Below are 17,588 nucleotides of genomic sequence, written 5' to 3'. Positions count from 1 at the left end.
GGAAGGCTGGGAGTGCAAGCCTGGCTTCTGCTGGACCAGAGATCATGGGCACATCCACAAGCTCTGCTCATGCTGTAAGACAGGCCTGGGTGACGCTCAGCATTTGGCAAAGAGGGAGAAGAACCAAAAAGCCACTCAGTCCTCCTGTGTGACATCCACTCATTGCCATCTCTGTCCTTTCCCCTTTGGAAATGCACCTCTAAGTGCCATTATAAACAGAGATCTCCTTCCTCCAGTCTGTGAGGAGAAACGCCACTGGATGCCAGGGACATGCAGGGTGGTGGGAGGAAGACCTGAAGCAACACCTGGAAAGCTGGGAAGCACATGGGTTGTGCAATTCTTCTTTCCTACTCTTCTTCACAGCTATAGGGAAAGTTCTCAGTCATTTCTACATCTTTGCACTGCTCAGGGGTTGTGCTTGAGTGCGTGACCAAGCACATCCCCAGCCCTCCCGCTTTCKGCATGGAAACGGCCGTGCCCACAGCTCCAGCTCTCACTGCTCCCATATTCACAGCTGCCAGCTCGGTGAAAGCTCAATGTTCTTTAGCATCAGCCGTCTCTTTTATCTAATAATTGTTTTTCAAAGACACACATCTTGCTAGATCCACAACTTACAGCTATTTTACAAGATTTGAAATAACATCACACAAGATGCTAGAGCAGCATTCCCCATTCCAGGTTAATACCTTACTTCAGTAGGCTCTGGACTCTTAAATTTTTTTTTCAGTTGATAACAGCATTAATTACAAAWCTGCTTCCCTGTGTTAAGGCCTACAAATTTTCCAGTTTCTTGGATTTCTCCTTGGGCCAGATTCTTTAAAGGGGAAAAAACGCACAACTGTTTTTTGAAGAAAAACAATTATTAGCTATAAGACCTCAAATTTTGTTCCTGAAAGTAATCAATCATTATCAAACAGAAAATATCATCACACCAGAAAGGGGGTGGGGGCAAGGGGGAATAAGACACACAACAAACAGAAAACAACCCCCCMCACACACACATCCAGGAGCTACACCAACTGGGTATCATTGCTTGCAATGCTGCAGTGCAGGTAACTGATGGAAACTACCAACAGCACTGGATTCACCATCATTTGGTATGAAATTTCATCCTACGGGATTTAATCGATATATTAGTTATTTTTTTAAGTTATCAGTTATTTTAAAAATTCACCATCAACAGTGTATTTACTAACCTTATATACTAGTCTTTTATGCAGTATTACATCAAAAGCCTTCCTGAAGTCCAGGCAGATTAAGTCTACTGCTTCACCCCTCTCAGCTCTCACTGTCATCTCCTCAAAAGAAGTTAATCAAATTTGTTAAGCATCATCTCCTCTGCATAAGTCTGTGCTGATAAATCAGTTCATCACTGGCTACAATGCCTTCTAGAACAGAGGTCAGGTTCAAATATTAGACCAGTTTCCTTTCTTTTTATACATAATTATTATATTAAACTCTGCTCTAGAAAGAGAAACTAAACTTTTTTTTTAAATTAAAGAAAACACAAATCTACTGCTCAGGATTAGGCATTTTGGCAATTACTCCCATTGGTAATAAATGAAGACATCTGCTGTTACTGCCGTCCAACCCCATTCTCCTTCCTCTCTGTAGGGAAATTAACTCCTATCATATCTCAGAGAGGGAGAGAATAGGATCATTTTCGTGTACAAAGCCAGAGTGGACAGAAACTTCAGGATTTAGTGGATGTTTTGAACAAATTACGCAAAATGGCAAAACCATTAATCAGAAATGAAAACTTAATCCAAAGTCTATTCAAAGCCAGAACGGATGAAACTCTTTGAGTTACCAAGTGGACAGCTGAAAAATTGATTATTACAAAAAGATCTAAAGCAATTTAATTCAATTAAACTTTTTAGAATATTATTTGTTTAAATGATATAATAAAGCCTGAGCTTGAGCATTAGAGGATACTTTTCCACTATATACCATAATGGCTTACTTTATATAAACATAGAAAAAAATACTAGTGTAAGGAGCCATTTATTTACAGATTTGGTTCTTACCAATTCCTTGAAAGKTGGCTACATAGTTCAGTATATTCTATTGAAATTCATCTTCAGGGAGAAAATCCAAAACACTGAATGAATAATTAAGSTCCAAGACTGATAAAACTAAAGATCTTGTGGGATTCCTTAGAATTGCTTAATTCTTAATCAGAAAATATTCTTTACAGCTATCTACCCACGTAAATATAAACAGTATTTTGAAWGTGTTTCTTTTGGTTGCTATACAAATGCAGTTAGTTGATAAATGCCCTGCAAAGCATCTTTTTTAGTGATTAAGCTCACCAATGTGTTTGTCCTTACCCTTCACGTGCAGACTGGAGATCAACCTTCACCATCTTACCCTCCTATCACACCCAAGGAATTAATCTCATCTTCCATACAGATTTCTGAAGTAAACACTATGAGCCTCAAGCTAGTAATCTTTGCATTTCATCTGTTTGTAAAGATTATGAATGGGGACAGATCCTATAATTCATCCTCCTACTGCAACACAGGCCCTGTCATTCATTTTAGAAACCATGCGTGTCCAACATTTCCAAACTACATCCCTTCCCAAGTAACAGCCCCAAAGTCAAAGGCTTGTAGAGCCTATGGCATAACTCTGAGGGTCTTTTCTCAGGCAAAAAATGTCTTGCTAAGTTCAAGACAAACAAGAAAAAGATTTTATGTTTTGATTCTTTTCAGTACAGCTGCCTACATCTTCTGCCTATGAAACATTTGCTCAATCTCTGCTCTACTCTGGAATGTCCCTTACAAAAAAAAGTAAAATTGCATATATGGTAGACAGAGATTTAACATACAGTAACTGGGYGACTAACTAAAATCTAGTATTACTATTAAGCAGTTGGGAGGAAATATTCCATAGGGAATAAAGCTCCTCAGCTTAGCTACCAGAACCTATCCTGAAGTGAATCAAAGCCCATTTCTCAAAATTGCAGCTTGGGCTCTCAAAGTTAAAAACAAGAATGGGAAAAAAAATAATAATTTCATATACTYGCATGAGAAGTATTAGAACTGCCTTCATGCACACCTACCAGAGAATAATTAGACCCCACAGGATTCTTACAGTGAGTTTACAAAACGGCAGTAGAGATGAAGTGCACTGAGGAAACTCACTTGCTTCCTGCGGGCCAGTTCTTCCTCTTCCCGTCGTTTCCTCTCATCTTCCTGCTGCCTCCTAAGTAGCTCTTCTTGTTGCCTCCGAAGCTCCTCCTGCCTTTTCCTCTCTTCTTCCTCTCGTTTGGCCCTCATTTCCACTTCTCTCCTCTCTTGCTCTAGCTACAATTCATATAAAACTACACTCAGATGCAGGTAACATATTCCTACCCCACTTCTTATGGCAGCTCCTGCTGAGATTATAGTAACAACATGAGAGACAGTGAAGCATCTAGGAGATGCTCTCTCTTAACTGCAGTTTGCCCTGTGAGCTGCTTGCCTGCTGGGGTCACGTCCCTGCAATATTGTCCTGGCAATTTCTGTTCCGTAAGAAATATCAATTCTCTAGCCAGTCTTGCTACATCAGCTTCTTCACATTATTTCTGACTTCAGAAGCTAGCAGAGATTGCTGTGCAGTCGGCATAAAATAACTGGTTTCTGGTAATGTACAGAATCGATGAGGTTTGAACTTAAAGAACTTAATACCAGAAGTAGCCATGAAACAACCCCAACAGTTAGGGCTCTTACTATTCCCTAGACTAATTCTGGTGCAAAGAGGCAAGAAGTAGGAAAAATTTTTACAAACTGGCTCCTGCTCTGTGTTTGACATGAGAACATAACAATTTCATTTTATAACAGAGGTAGCTAATGAAGAGTTTATTAAAAAAAGGTAAAAATATTATTAGTTTAGAGGTCCATACTACTCCATAGTAACAGTTTTTAAAACAGCAGTCCACAAGGATTTCATAACTGGTTTCTATAACCATATTCTCTTTTTGAATTTTTCAAAAGAGATATCATCAGAATTGTTGAGTGACCTGAAGTTTAAAGAGCTAATAGTCTTCCACCGGCTCAAGAAACATAGTTGATACAAAACAGTGATCCCAATTTATTAGAATAGAAAACTGTTTCTGACCTTTGCAGCCTTGGCCTTCTCGAGCTGCTGAAGTTGTTCTAGAGCTGGTCCCTGAGCTGCAGTATCAATGGGGAGATCCCAGACACTGCTTCCTTCCCAAACTGGACAGTAAAGAAAAATATTGACAAGCAACGGTAAACACACAAACAAAAAGCATTCTGGAAGAGAAATTTGCGTATGGTGACTGTTATTAAATTCTCTAAACTAAAATTACGACACTAAACATAATTCTTAGTCAGTAGAGGGCCACCTTATCCTCCTTAAGAAGTCTTACCCACTGGATCAAGGTTCCTTCCTACAAAATTGTACACAAGAACCAGGTATCCATATTCCTCCCATCTGCGCAAAATACCATTAAAATGGAACACTCAGTTCCTCTGGATCAAGGATTCTGATGACCATGCAAAAATTACCATGTTTTCACAGCTCTCAAAGGACACAAATTGCAGCACTAAGTAACCTGAACCAGTTAAAAACACTGCTGCCAAAATAACTTCAGCAAATGTCAAAAATTAGTCATGTGTGTCTTACCTGTAGGTTGTGAGGCTGACTGGAGTTCCCATATGGAGCCAGTGTCCGGCACTGACACAGACCTTGTTACAGGAGGCATCATATTCTGTTCTGATATTCTGTAATACCAACAGGAAGAATCAAACCACCACGTCCAGGGAGAGGGGTGCTCTGAACAGATACTGAGATTCAGTAACACTCTTCTCATTCCACCCTTTTAGTTAAGATCAAAAGAAGCTGCAGACAATACACTACTTGCTTGAGGAGTTCTTATTTCATTCCTGCTGTCAAGTCAGGGCTAATTCAGCCACATACACTGGCAATACTCAATACTGCCAGACCTCAGCCAACAAAGGCCTTAAGTTACTAGTACAACAGATTTGACAAAAAGGTAGTTTCAGCAATAAGATTCTTCCTCCTCATTTTCATGTATTCATTTTAAAGTGCAAAGGCTACACAGAAAGAGGGTCTCAACATTCCACAACCATTTCACTTGCATGCAATCTCAAGGAAAGTAACACTAACATAACAAACTTGAATGGGATGGGCCCCAGAGAATATTAAAGTATCACCACATACAAGTCAGTACAGGATGAACCATAATCAGTTCAAGTCTGGGCTACTCACCTGATCTTCAGGGCCTGGAACTGCTGTAAGAGAATAGCCAGCTGTTGCTGCTGCTGGGATGAGAGGGCTGCTTTTTGCTGCTGAGCCAACACCTGGGCATACTGTTGTCTTCAAAAGAGAAGCAGAGAATCACTGGTATTTGTTCACTTCCTTATCTACATAACACCAAGTCGCAGAAGTTCTGCGACGACTCACTCTCATGGCTAATGGTCACAGAGCTATATAGCGTACATGCTCATTGCTATGGTAAACCACAAAGCAAGGGCTTGGAAAGAATCCAAATACAAGAATTCCTAAAGCTGGTGCACACACAAAGTGTCTTCTCTCCCTCGACAACATCAACTCATTGCTGCTATTCCATTTTTCTATGCTGTACAACACCAATTTCCTTTTTCAAAAAAAYACCTCCAGCTTGCTTGTAAGTTGATCTAGCTTTACTATGTATCCACCTATACAAATCAATCTTTCTCTGCTATATCAMGGTAACTCCTAGTACAACAGCAGACTCTTGCCTTATCAAATCATAAGCTTACAATTAGCACACAATCTTAATTACAGCAAACATTTTCAGTACAGCTCAGACAAATAGTTTACCTGACTGCTTTCCTTTCTGTGATCTCCTACAAAACAACTTGTTAGAAACTGTCTAGATCTGAAGTGCAGCTGACAACTCCAGTCAAAACAGATAAGCTGCTTTTTTCCAGCAGTTACCCACCACTGACCTGATCAGCGAGCAGATCAAGATAACTTTATGGCTCTGTCCATCTCCAATTTAAGATACCGATATCCTTCCCTGACACTAAAATATCAGAACTACATCACAAAGAGAGCTGGGACTTGGTTTSACCATTAAGGCTTCCTACAGATCAAACTGCATCAGAGTAGCTGTGCGTKACATGGAGAATGGCTGTGGAAAGTGTGCCCGAGATAGCCGCTCTCTGCCCTAGCCCTGGTGGCTCTCTGGTTGCTGCTGGCAGAGCTGCAGCACTCAGCCCCTTGCCCAGGGAAGCCACGGCRAGAAGCTGAGCCCAGCTGATTACAGACACGGAGCAGAGCACAGCCACTGGAAGGTTGCTGGTACAAGCAGCCTTACTGTATCAAAAGATGCTGATACTGGAGGTGCTGCATTTGGATCAGGGCCAACTCCTGTTGTCTGGTCAGTCGCTCTTGGTCCAGCTCACCCTATGTTTAAGGGGGAAAAAAAAAAAAAAAAAAAAAGATTAACAGCACATACCTAGCAAGAACACTATACTGTAAATATCTAGCAGGATACACAAAAATTGCTTGCTGCACTGAAGAGGCAAAGAAAATAGAAAAATACCCAGACAACCTTCAATATCTGCAAGCAAAGTTTGAGTTCACAAAGATATTCTTGAAATACACATAAGACAACAGGATCGAAACAGGGCAAAATAAACCCGTTCTTACATTAGAAGTGATTTCTTTTCTCCTCTTAAAATTGTGTATATATAAGTCTATATATACACAATTATATGGTCTGTATTTGCTGATGTATATATTTACCACAGAGCTCAACTTCAGTGCTGGGAGTACTTACAATTCCAAGACAAAGCATTTGACATGTAAATAATTCATTTTCCCTATTTTAAAGGACCACTTGAGCAGCAAAAGAGCCATTTAATTACCAGATGTGGAAGTGGYGCTGGACCTGGAGTGAAGGGAACCCTGCCCCACATTTTCATGATGTCTCCAAGCGGYTGGAAAGTCTCATCGCACGCTCTCTTAACCAACAGGGACATCGTGAAATACCCAGCCTGGAACCACTCTGCCATCTCCTGATTACTGAAGGGACCTGAAACAACATCAACCAACACACATGGAGGGGGAAGAGGATGGGAGGCCAAGGTCAGCATACAGCTGGCAAAGAGTGTGGTTCTTGTGAAAGAAACACAGCCTAGCATCAGTGTTTTCTGTCCTTCTCATCCACTTGCACAATGGGAAAAAATATTTTACATTCAAGGATGGAGCACCAACACACAAGTCTGGACAATTGCTCCATATGGTCTTCAAGAAGTACGTGATTGCTTGCACTTTGCATTGATCAGGATGAGTCAGCTCTGGATGAAAGCTGAGGAGCCACTGTGGCGTGGAGCTCAACGCAGCTAACAGCCTGCCCTCCTCAGTGCTCAGCAGGGTCCGTAGCTAACTGGGCTAAAATCACGAGTGCTCCTTCCCCACACAAATCGCACAGATGATTCAGGAGTCTTAGTTTCAATATTAGCAATTTTGAAAGCAAGGAGTCGCTTCAAAACAGAAGTCACGTTGCAGGAATTTTGCTTTTGGAATTTTGGAAATGAGCCAAGTCCCCTCTGGCTGCAAGGTTACGTTTTTGAGGATAATGAGGAAGTGCAWTTTTTCCCTGCTTCTCCCCAGAAATATCCCTCTCCCCTCCCAGAGGGGCATCTCAGTCACTTCCTTCAAAGGAGACAGTCTATCCAAATAGAGATAGCCAGGATAGAAAAAAAGAAAAAGTTTATTTTACAGTGTAAGAAACAGATAAATAGGTGTTGACCAAAAACACTGTCTTTAAAACACAGCGAGAATATTAAGTAATTCTTTCTTTCTCCTTAAGAAGCATCTTTAAGAAGATGCTTCCGCTGAGAGRGTATCAACTCCCAAGCTCAAAAAAGGTTATGTGGGACCTTTGCTTCTGGGGCGTGTAAGCATGTGTAATAACTGCAGGCAGGAGACCACAGGCACCACAAATAACAGCCCCACTAACCCTGTCTCGAGTTTAAGCTTGCTAACACATCCCCACTAAACCCTGTGTTTGGTACCCTGTGCTACCCAGTGACACAGGACAGGTAAGGAGCTTGCTGTTGCTCAGCAGCTGCTAAAACACATCTCCCCAAGGGGAGTCTTTTCTGAGAGCAAATTCGCAAGCATCTATACAAATGCTGTTCCAAGTTTCTATGTAAAAAGCTAAGATGATTTATGCAAAAACCACAAACTTGAAATGACTGGCATTACATGAACCCGTAGCACCATCAACAGAAGACAGCTTGCAACCAGTGTAGATTTGCGATGATTTTAACAGTTCTGTAAAACAAAAGAGGAAGTGTAAAGGGCACAGACCTACCCTGAATTTCTCCTTGGGGATCTTTGTAGTACCACTTCTGCATTGCTTCATGGAACAATGGCATGGAGGAACCCTTTGCTCTGTGCTCTTGAATTTTTGCAGCTAGCCTTTCATCATCAAGAGCACTGTCCTGCAGATATGCCACCATCTTCTCTGCTTGCTGCAGGAAGCAACAAAAAGAGCAAGAAACACAAGTTATTCTTGTCCTTACAGACTGGTTTATTTGCAGGAGAAACCCCGAGCTCAACCTAACATCCTGTCAGGATGATGCTTTTCAAGTAAAGCCTTGAAACACCTTGCCTAGGTGGCCCTACCTCGTGTCATCACAGAGAGGAACAAAACAGGTATGGAAATACTGGCTTGACAAGAGTCCCACACTCAGCAGTCACTAAGCTTTCACCAACACAGTTTGTATTACATTCATGTGCATGTCTATTTTGCTGCACTTATTTTAATGGTGTCTTTAGGAACAGTGTAAAACTACTTGACAGAGACCACCACAAGTACTAGAAWCTGCAGCTCTAACACTGGGCACAGCACCTTTATTCAGATAAATAGGCTTTAATTATTCTCCATGAAAATTACAGGGATGGGGAGGGGAAAAGAAAAATAGCTTCAGTACTTTGGGGATTTAAAAAAAACTAGGCTACATTTTGGCTTTTCTAAGCATCTTGCATTCCACATTCCTACAGTTTCAAAACTGCTTACAGCAAAGGAATTTGAAAAATTTTACCTGTTCTAGGTGTTTGAGGCCTTCTTCATCATCTGCATCAGTGGGAATGTTGCCCATGCCTGGAGCAGCCGTTACAGGGGTCTGAACGGGGCGCAGAGCAGGATTTGAATTGGAAACAGGAGGGGAAAGATGAGCAGGAGAAGTTGTGTCTGGAGAAATCTGCGGCAAAGGTTGAGCAACAGAAGCCAAATCTAAAGAAAAAAATAAAATTAGCCCGTAATCTTGAATACAAAAAATGACTTTTGTGAAGTTGCTGGTAGAAAACAACATCCAGCAACTCAATATTTGCAGAAAAGCAAAAATCTTTTCAGATTTAAGTATCACTGTGTAGCTGTACTGTTTATAGCTCAGACACGCAGCTTCAAGGAACAAGCACTTTAACCCCAGCAGTGCAAACTGCACAGACCAACATACCGTGTTCCTTACAACATACATTTGTGCCCAGACTGATCTGCACAGCCAGTGAGGCACACGCACAACTAGCTGATGTTCCTCTAGATTATGTTGCCAAAGTGAAGTGCAGGCACCTCTCGAGCATGTGAGACGGCACTTCCAATAAATCTTATTTTTATTTATAGAGCAGTCAGTGAACTCTTGTTTTCACCATCGTAATTCAATCCTCACATCTTAAGAGAACCAGTCTAACTAGAATGAATTAGGGAAACTTAAGTCTATCCATTCAGTACTTTACCTTCCCCTCTGCTGGACATTTTGGCTGGTGGCGTATTCTCTGTTCGAGTCTCTTTGTCTTCCGTTTTTTCTACTCTTTCTGGGACAGACTCTTCTTTCCTTTCAAACAGGCTATTCTGCAGCGGGTCTTGAGGCTGGGATTTTGGTGGGGTATCTGACCTGGCAGCTGGTGAAGATGTTCGGACTGCTTCTTCTGCTGGTTCTGCAATATTGAACGGTTCTGATCAAAAGAAATTCCGTACTGCAGCACCCAACAGATGCATGGGAAGCCCCCCTTACCTGCTGCTACTCTCTCTGTTTTCTCCCCGTCTTTCTTGTTCATCTTTTCATGATCTTTGGCTTCTTCATTGTGGCTCCCTTCAGAGTCTGATCGCTCTTCCCCTTCCTCCACAGGTCGGAAGTCCATTTCCTGCTCCTCAGGAATGGGCTCCTTTTGCACCTTCTGCAAAGTCAACRCAGTAATTCAGAACCTCCTGCCCGCATGAGGATGTCTGCTCTAAGCTGAGTACGGGACCAACATAGCTTCTCACCTTTAAAGAGAGAAAAGCTCCCGAGGAGTCAAATGTTCCCATTTCCTCTTCAGCATCTTCCAAGCACCATTCCGGGAGGCTGTCCCTGTCGTCATCCATGCTGCCGCTGCCGCACCGCACCCGTCGGTAGCCCCGCTCGTCATCTCGTTCCCGGAAGTCGAACTCGAACCTCCGCCGCCGCTCCATGTGCTCCCGCCAGCCTGCGGAACGAGGGCCGTCTGAGCGGGGGGAAAGCAGCTTTACAAGACAGTCCCAAGGGTAGCAGCTTCCTCAGAGGGCCAAGGGGTATGGAAAAGGTGACAAACCGCGTCCGAAATTCAGCAAGCCGCGGGGTTCAGCCTACCTCTAAACCAAGGTCTTAAGGGAGAGGCGCAGGCAGTGAAGGGGGAAAGGGAATACCTTGCTAGCGAGCAGGAAGTCTTCAAACATTGCCCACTGCAGACAAACAATCCACATCCTAAGTCACACGACGAACATTAAAAGCAAGGGAGGCTACGAAAGGAGAGCTGCAGTCTGAAATACGCTGCAACACCAAAACCAGGACCAATAAAATCAGAGGTCAGTTGAACTGAGCAGTCTCCTTTGAACAATCAGTATTAAGTTTTTACATAAAGATGCCAAAAAACACTTTTGTGTTTTTTTCCAGGCAGCCACCTGCAGAAGTTAATCCTGAACAAAGCACCCCTGCTTTTCCTCTGCCCCAGAAGCACTTCACACACKCACGGAAAACAGACAGACAGCTCTTCAATTCTACTTAGCAGTAAGTTTTGGTTACGAGATACTAAAACATTAYCAATTTTTTGGAGTATGTTTTATCAAGGAAACAAAAGGCTGAATTTCAACAGGGCCGTCACTATATCACCTATGCTTGCTTTGTAAATATTTCAGCTGTGTAGCTTTATCTAGCTTTTAGTAATGTCTTGAGAACAAATAAGAACTTTTTTTTGCATGCCAAACTGTCAAGTCAGTGCCCTGAAACCACCTTCTCAATGTCATTGAGGGAAGAAATGAGTACGCTTGCTCCTGTCTTTTCAGGCTGCTTTAAAACAGCCCCGAGGTCTGTCATTTCTGAGGTCTATCAYGCTGACCCCTCTTCACTGCTGGCATTTCAGAAAGATGGGGGCAAAGAAAGTCTCATTGAAGACGCACTGATTGAGAACGTATCTTGGAAAGCTCCAGCAGCAAGTGCCTCATGGGTCACCTTAGGAAGGTCRCTTCTGCCTGCTGCTCCACACTCCTCTGCCCACAACCCCTGTTCTCCAACCCGAGGCATATTCAAAAAGCGCAGGCTACACAGGGCCATGCTTTTGGAACATGCACAACCAAAAACGTTGTTTCACTGTCAAAGAACAACAGGACCTCTAGGAACAATCCGCAAGTAACACGGACAGCACAGCATATCTCAAAGGACAAGCCTGACGTTCAAATTGCGCTGACATGACATCGGAAGTAATATTAAGGTTACTTTTTTTTAAATCAGAAATTCCAGGGTTTCCTGTGGCATTGGAGTGGTTTCTCCAGGCTCTGAAGGGGAGAGGTTTCTGACATCCAGAAGGGATTTCTTGCTCACACCACCTGCTGACACCCCCCTGATGCAGGTTTCCCGGTACACAACAAGGGAGTGCAACGGCCTCAACCCGGCTCTTCCTACTGGAGGCCTGGACTCAACAAATCCGGCTGCTCCCGGGGCTCAAACTGGAAAGGTGACAAGGGAAAAACTGTCTGTGCCACTGTCACTGGGCTACCTTGACACCGTGCTCAAGATGAGCCACAATTATCTCCACGTGGCTCACAGCCCTATACTGAGCACAAGCTGATCACAGCGAAACACAGAAAAATGGCTTTAGAGGCAATTTCTGCCTGTTTTGTTAATTCCAGGTATCTTCAAGTTCGTATTAAAAGCTCGAGACCTGTTCACCCATACGGTTTGCTTGGAATGATTTAGTCATGCAGTATCTCCTTTCCTAGCCTGCACATTTTCAGATAGCAGAGGTGTAAACAAAAGATAAGAAACAAGCAGTGTGCATGGGCCCATTTAACAACAAGAGCTTATAAAACATGGTGAGAATATAGAGGGTTTTGACAACTCGGCAATCATTAAAGAAAGCCAAGGTTAGGATACCTCTGAAATTCTCAGATTAAGTTATGCAAGCGAACAGTTGGGACAAGAGCTTCACACTCAGCCCTGCAGTATTCATTAAACATCAACTACAGAAGTGAGATTTCAAGTTGGGAAACGCGGCTATAAGCGGCATCTACCCACTCCAATTTATGGTGACATTGGAGGTGAAAGAGAAAACTACTAGTCACCGGGCAAAAGGAACGAGCAGACTTTACTCACAGTTTTTAATAGCTATTTATCTCTTAACGGTTATGTTATCACATTTATGAAAAGTTTCCAATGTAAATACTAAGCACAGCACACAGAAGAAAGTGTGCTAGCTACTTTATGATATTCAAGGAATAAAAAGCACAATGGATGTTAAAAAGCCTACTGAAAATAAGGCAAACCAGGATGAATTTGAGGAGGCTTTCAACTAAAYGGCAGCCAAAATAAGCCATTTTAATATGAAATTACAGCCTCAAGCTTCACTAAAAATCYTTTGAGGAAAAATATCTTTCAGTGCAGCTGCTCAAGGGAAGACAAAATTGCGTAAGAAATAAAACAAGAAGAAATAACGYCTATTCTTTAAGGATGACTTAGCAACAAGTAAAGTCAAACAACCACAGATCATTCACTACCTTTGCAAAATCAAAAGGATTTTTRATCTACACCTGTAAGACAGACTTGCTTTGCAGAGCAACCAGTACATAAATCCACAAAAAAAGGGGCATCTTGGGCAAGCAGTCACTAAATCATTGAAAAAGAGGATGAAAATACCAGGAGAAGTCTCTGAAGCAGAACGCTCTGAATCCAGAGCTTTGGTCACACTCTCCTCGCAGCCAGTTAATCCAGGCTACCTGGTGCAGCCTTTACTGCAGGAGCAGTGCCACGATTCCCTGGATCCATGAGCAAAACAACTTTTCCATTGTACCAGCCAAGAAAGGAAGGTGCCTTCTGTTAATGCCCAACCCAAACACTCCACATGTTAAGTTCTCCCTAGAAAAGCTTGCTGGTCAAGTCCAGACAGCTTTCAAGCTCTCAAACTCGAAGCTGATGTTTTGGGAGGAAAGAAGTCCACGTCATCGTGATCTACAAAGCTGGGGAGTGAACTTGTGGGACACACCTACTTTAAAGCAGATTTGTGTCAGCCAYCTCTCTATCAAAACCCAGCTAAAAGATGTGAAATAGAGGTTCAAAATATGAAAAACTCAGTCGTCAGGAATCTAGATTTTCTTTGCCAATCAGCAGAACGTGGTAGCTGCTACGCTTCTCTAAACTGTTCTCACCCCAAAGCAGGGGGGCGCCGGGCAATCTAGTGGGGAGTGCTCAGCGCCCAGTCCAAGGAAGGTCCAGCCACACAAATGAAGCCACTGGCCTGCTCTCAGTGGGATGTGTGACTAGCACTATTACCTAAGAGCAGAAGTAATAGTTTAAGGCCAATTTGAGTTAAACTCATGGTTTAAATCAAGAGCACAAAGGAAATTTTTTTATCATCCACTRCTACTAGAAAAATTCACAACTCTGCCCCAAGTTCAGACTAGTGTGATGTGGTGGTCACCTCACTCCACATTCAACTCAAATTTAGCAGCTTTATGGAGATTCTCACCATTCTCAGAGCAGGCTTTTAGATCTACTAAACAGATAACAAATAAACTGATAAATAAGCAAAATATTTCCTATGACAGATTTAGAATGCATCAGAAACCTTTCCTAGAACATCTTTCAGAAGAGTTCAAGACTTACATGAACTTCTGAACTTCCAGGCCTCTATGCTTCTCTTTATGTCAACATAGGCAGGCTTGTGCTCACTAAACACTCTGCTCAGGAGTGGCCTGCTCCATCTGATCATCATGAGGTACTGCTTCAGCTGGCTTGGTACCACCCGAGCATATGACAAAGTCACAGGGTACAACAAACAATCGTGACCAAACATCAGGGAAAAGAAAACCATGTTTTCCAAAATTTGCCCCTTGGCCTTGCTCTGAATAGAAAACATCTGATAACAAACCTAGCTTGGGGCTCAGTGTAACTTTTAGTCCAAGTCACTAAGTCCAAGTTGGAGGGCAAAGAGGAGTAAAGTGACTGTGACCAACAGACTGTCACTATCCTGACTCTCAATAGAYGTAACATTTGCTCATGCTACAGTACTAGAAATCCTTTGAGATGTTGAAACTGGTGATCACCCCACTATTTTTTTTTTTTAGAGGGAGCTTGTTTATTATTTCAGCTACAAAGCAGTGTCTCCCTCAGCCACAGAAACGTCCTGTACTCCCTTTGCTTCCCTATGAGGTACAGCAGCAAGCAAGCCACAAGGCTCCCTGGGGTTTCCACAAGAACAGGGTAGCCCCAAAGCACTCCAAAAGCAAGATCCCACCACAGGCATGTCTGGATAGCAGGGTCTTTTTAAACTAGTAGGAAAAAAACGTTTCAGCTATGCTACTTAAAGTCCAGCTCCGATTTGGATTTCTGCTGCAGCTTTGGCRAAACACTGTTTGGACTTGAGCGAATGAGGCTGTCAGGGCAGGGAAGAAAAGCGACCACAAGAGATGCCTGAACTTTAGCAAGAGATGAGACCTCTTGCAAGTACAAGATGCACAAAGCAACAGATTCTGAGATTTCCCAAGGAGGGCACTTTGACTCCCCCAGCACCACCTGAAAACTGGACAGCCCAAGCGGGTTAGTGCCAGTATTAGGTACCATAACCTGGAGCAATGTGGGGGAGTAACTTCTGCAGCTGCGGCCACAGAAAGTACTGTTAATAAACTGATTTTGCCAGGGATGTACTTACCTGGAACCCAGCACAGGCAAGCAAGCGTCCAAAAAATATTGTTCCCTTAAATAAGCTTAGGGCCTTATAGACATTTAAAGAGGTATCTAGTGACCAAAACTGCATAAACATTGTGTGTTTTTGTCCCACGTCTTACGCCACCTCCCTTTCCTCTGCTCTCCCCAAGCCCTGATTACCCACTACCCTTTTGCTCTAACCACTGATGCACTTTTTATCCCCATTCTGCTCTCACCTGGACTGTGAGGACGCCACCTCTCACCATCCCTCCGTGACCCAGCCAGCCGCCAGCCTCCATCATCATCTTCCCCGTTCTGCTCCTCCCTGAAGATGCGCCAGTTCTCGCTCTCAGAGCGGATAAACTCATGTTTCCTCCCTGTTGTTGCTGTCCCACCTTCCTCAAAGTTCGGTCTCACTGCAAAGAAAACACGTGCAAGTGAACCCGCAAGTCCAGCCTTGAGGGAACTGAAAACACAAAGGACATCAGCTCGCTTCCCTACAGGCAGGGGAGCACCAGCAGTAAACAGGGAGAGAGCCCTAAGAGGGCAATGGAAGTTTCTGKGCAAGGGATACGATGGAGCTATCTGCAAGAGCAGGAGACAGGCAGATAGAGGAAGTTCCTGCCAGTCTCTACGTATGTCTGGATGAAGAGACTGAGGAAAAGAACTGACACGGGTAAAAGCAAAGCACACAAATGATAGGCAAGGAGAGGAAAGAGGAGGAAAAGACAACAAATTAGGAGACATAGGAAAGTGTAAAAGGAAAGAGGCTGAATAATGCAGGGTTGGGGGGAGGAGAGAAAAAAAAAGCTGTATCATGGAAAGCCACATGCTAAAGGAAATGGGAATAAAGTYTAAAAAACATAAATAACACCCTTTTATACAAAACAAACACATTTACTGTATACATAGTCAAACTTCAGGAGGGAAGGCCATACATTTTACCCAACGCTATGTGCACAGTTTTAGAGGACTGAAACATTACTGGAGGATTAGGGATTACAGAAGAAAATCCCTGCTGCATCAGCATTACCCTGCAGCCAGTCCTCTGGAGAACCAAGGTCAGTATGCTAAAAGTCAGATACACAAAAAACTCAAGTTTAAGGAAGAATCTATCACAAGTTTAGAAGCCTGGATTTGCATTTAGTCCCCTGCTTACAAGCCAAGTTATATTTAAAGAATTTCATAAACCCCTCAGGTACAGAGGGAACAGTGCAGTCAGAAAAAGACATAACACTTTAGCARAGGAGCCTCTATCCCACTGCAAGAACTCAGGCTTGACAGACTGCTTCTGTTGGTGGCCCGCCCTGACCAGGGACCCCCAGCTCTGAASCACACGTGGGACCAACTCCGAAGGCAGAGGCTGCGTGTTACCCTCGTCCCGCTGAGCTGCGAGCGCCCGGCTCCGGCGGGAGCTGCACCCATGCAGGTGCTGCTGCTGCATGGGTGCCGGTAGCCGCTGCTCACAGGGAACGCCGCAGCTCGCTACAAAAATGGCATTCCAAGCGCCAGAGAGAGGGGGGCTGAACATCCAGGAAAATAAGGAAGATCCTTGGGGAAGACTGCAGCGTATGCTCGCTTGTTTACACAGGGAAAAACAAATATAAGCATGACTACACTCAGATTTCTGGTGTGGAAAARCAACTTTTAATGACTATGTTAAGTAACTAAATCTCTAAAGGACTGGCAGGTTAGTAGATTTTGTTCTTTTTCTGCCAGTGACCAGCCGACGGAGGTGCATGATACAACGGAGAGGGAAATGCAAAACACCTAAAATAATGCATCCCAGCAAACTTTTTAGCAGAACTCACAAACTCTTCACGCCTGAGAGCTTTGCAGCCTGGACACATAAAACAAACTCTGGACTCTCACCACGGTTTGAGAGTAACCAGCATTCCTTCTATACAGCCTCAAAACTGCAGGGCAGAAGACCTCCTCCTTCCTCTGGCTCAGCCTTTTCACACCATATTGGCTTTATTCTAGGCAGAGACGTGCTGAAAGGACACAAACGGAGCTGAACTTTCAGGGSAGCAAGTTCCTATGCAGAATACCCTGCATACTCTCATTTCTTTGAAAAGAGACAGCACATGTCCTGCTGATATTTATGTTTTATTTGAGGCAATCTGACCTATGAGGCATTATATAACCAAAATATACACTTATTTTGTTAAAGAAGACATCTGGCTAAAGACAACTGCTTACTTGCTGGCCTCTGCATCTTAAGCCAGCTCTGAATAAAAGCTAACTGCTGAAACACAGGACTCTTCCTCGGAACTGGAACAGGGACGACATTTCCTATTAGGAATCAGTAAGTCTTTGCAGATTAAATACTCTCTTTTTTTTCTCCCCACATTTCATGGCAAATAAATGAAGACGACATAGCAGGCAGAAAACTCARGTCTGGGAAGC

At 43.2% G+C, this 17,588-nt stretch overlaps 1 protein-coding gene across 1 annotated transcript in view; it reads right to left on the bottom strand.

Annotated features, from left to right (window-relative positions):
- GIGYF2 (GRB10 interacting GYF protein 2) overlaps positions 1-17,588 on the bottom strand; it is a 67,851-nt gene that overhangs the window by 10,197 nt on the left and 40,066 nt on the right. The window contains exons 8-20 of the mRNA XM_026041575.1: positions 15,416-15,595; positions 10,292-10,491; positions 10,041-10,203; positions 9,763-9,963; positions 9,072-9,262; positions 8,339-8,498; positions 6,885-7,051; positions 6,332-6,420; positions 5,239-5,346; positions 4,633-4,730; positions 4,102-4,202; positions 3,147-3,308; positions 1,197-1,298 (exon numbers count right to left, since the gene is read on the bottom strand). Of these exons, the coding sequence (XP_025897360.1) occupies positions 1,197-1,298; positions 3,147-3,308; positions 4,102-4,202; positions 4,633-4,730; positions 5,239-5,346; positions 6,332-6,420; positions 6,885-7,051; positions 8,339-8,498; positions 9,072-9,262; positions 9,763-9,963; positions 10,041-10,203; positions 10,292-10,491; positions 15,416-15,595 (1,922 nt within the window). The remainder of the gene's footprint in view (positions 1-1,196; positions 1,299-3,146; positions 3,309-4,101; positions 4,203-4,632; positions 4,731-5,238; positions 5,347-6,331; positions 6,421-6,884; positions 7,052-8,338; positions 8,499-9,071; positions 9,263-9,762; positions 9,964-10,040; positions 10,204-10,291; positions 10,492-15,415; positions 15,596-17,588) is intronic.

The sequence above is a fragment of the Nothoprocta perdicaria genome, unplaced genomic scaffold, assembly GCF_003342845.1.
Source record: "Nothoprocta perdicaria isolate Ctin4 unplaced genomic scaffold, notPer1 scaffold_289, whole genome shotgun sequence".
Taxonomy (NCBI): Eukaryota; Metazoa; Chordata; class Aves; order Tinamiformes; family Tinamidae; genus Nothoprocta; species Nothoprocta perdicaria.
Note: the sequence above shows the minus strand (reverse complement) of the source record. Positions and strands in the feature narration are given on the sequence as shown.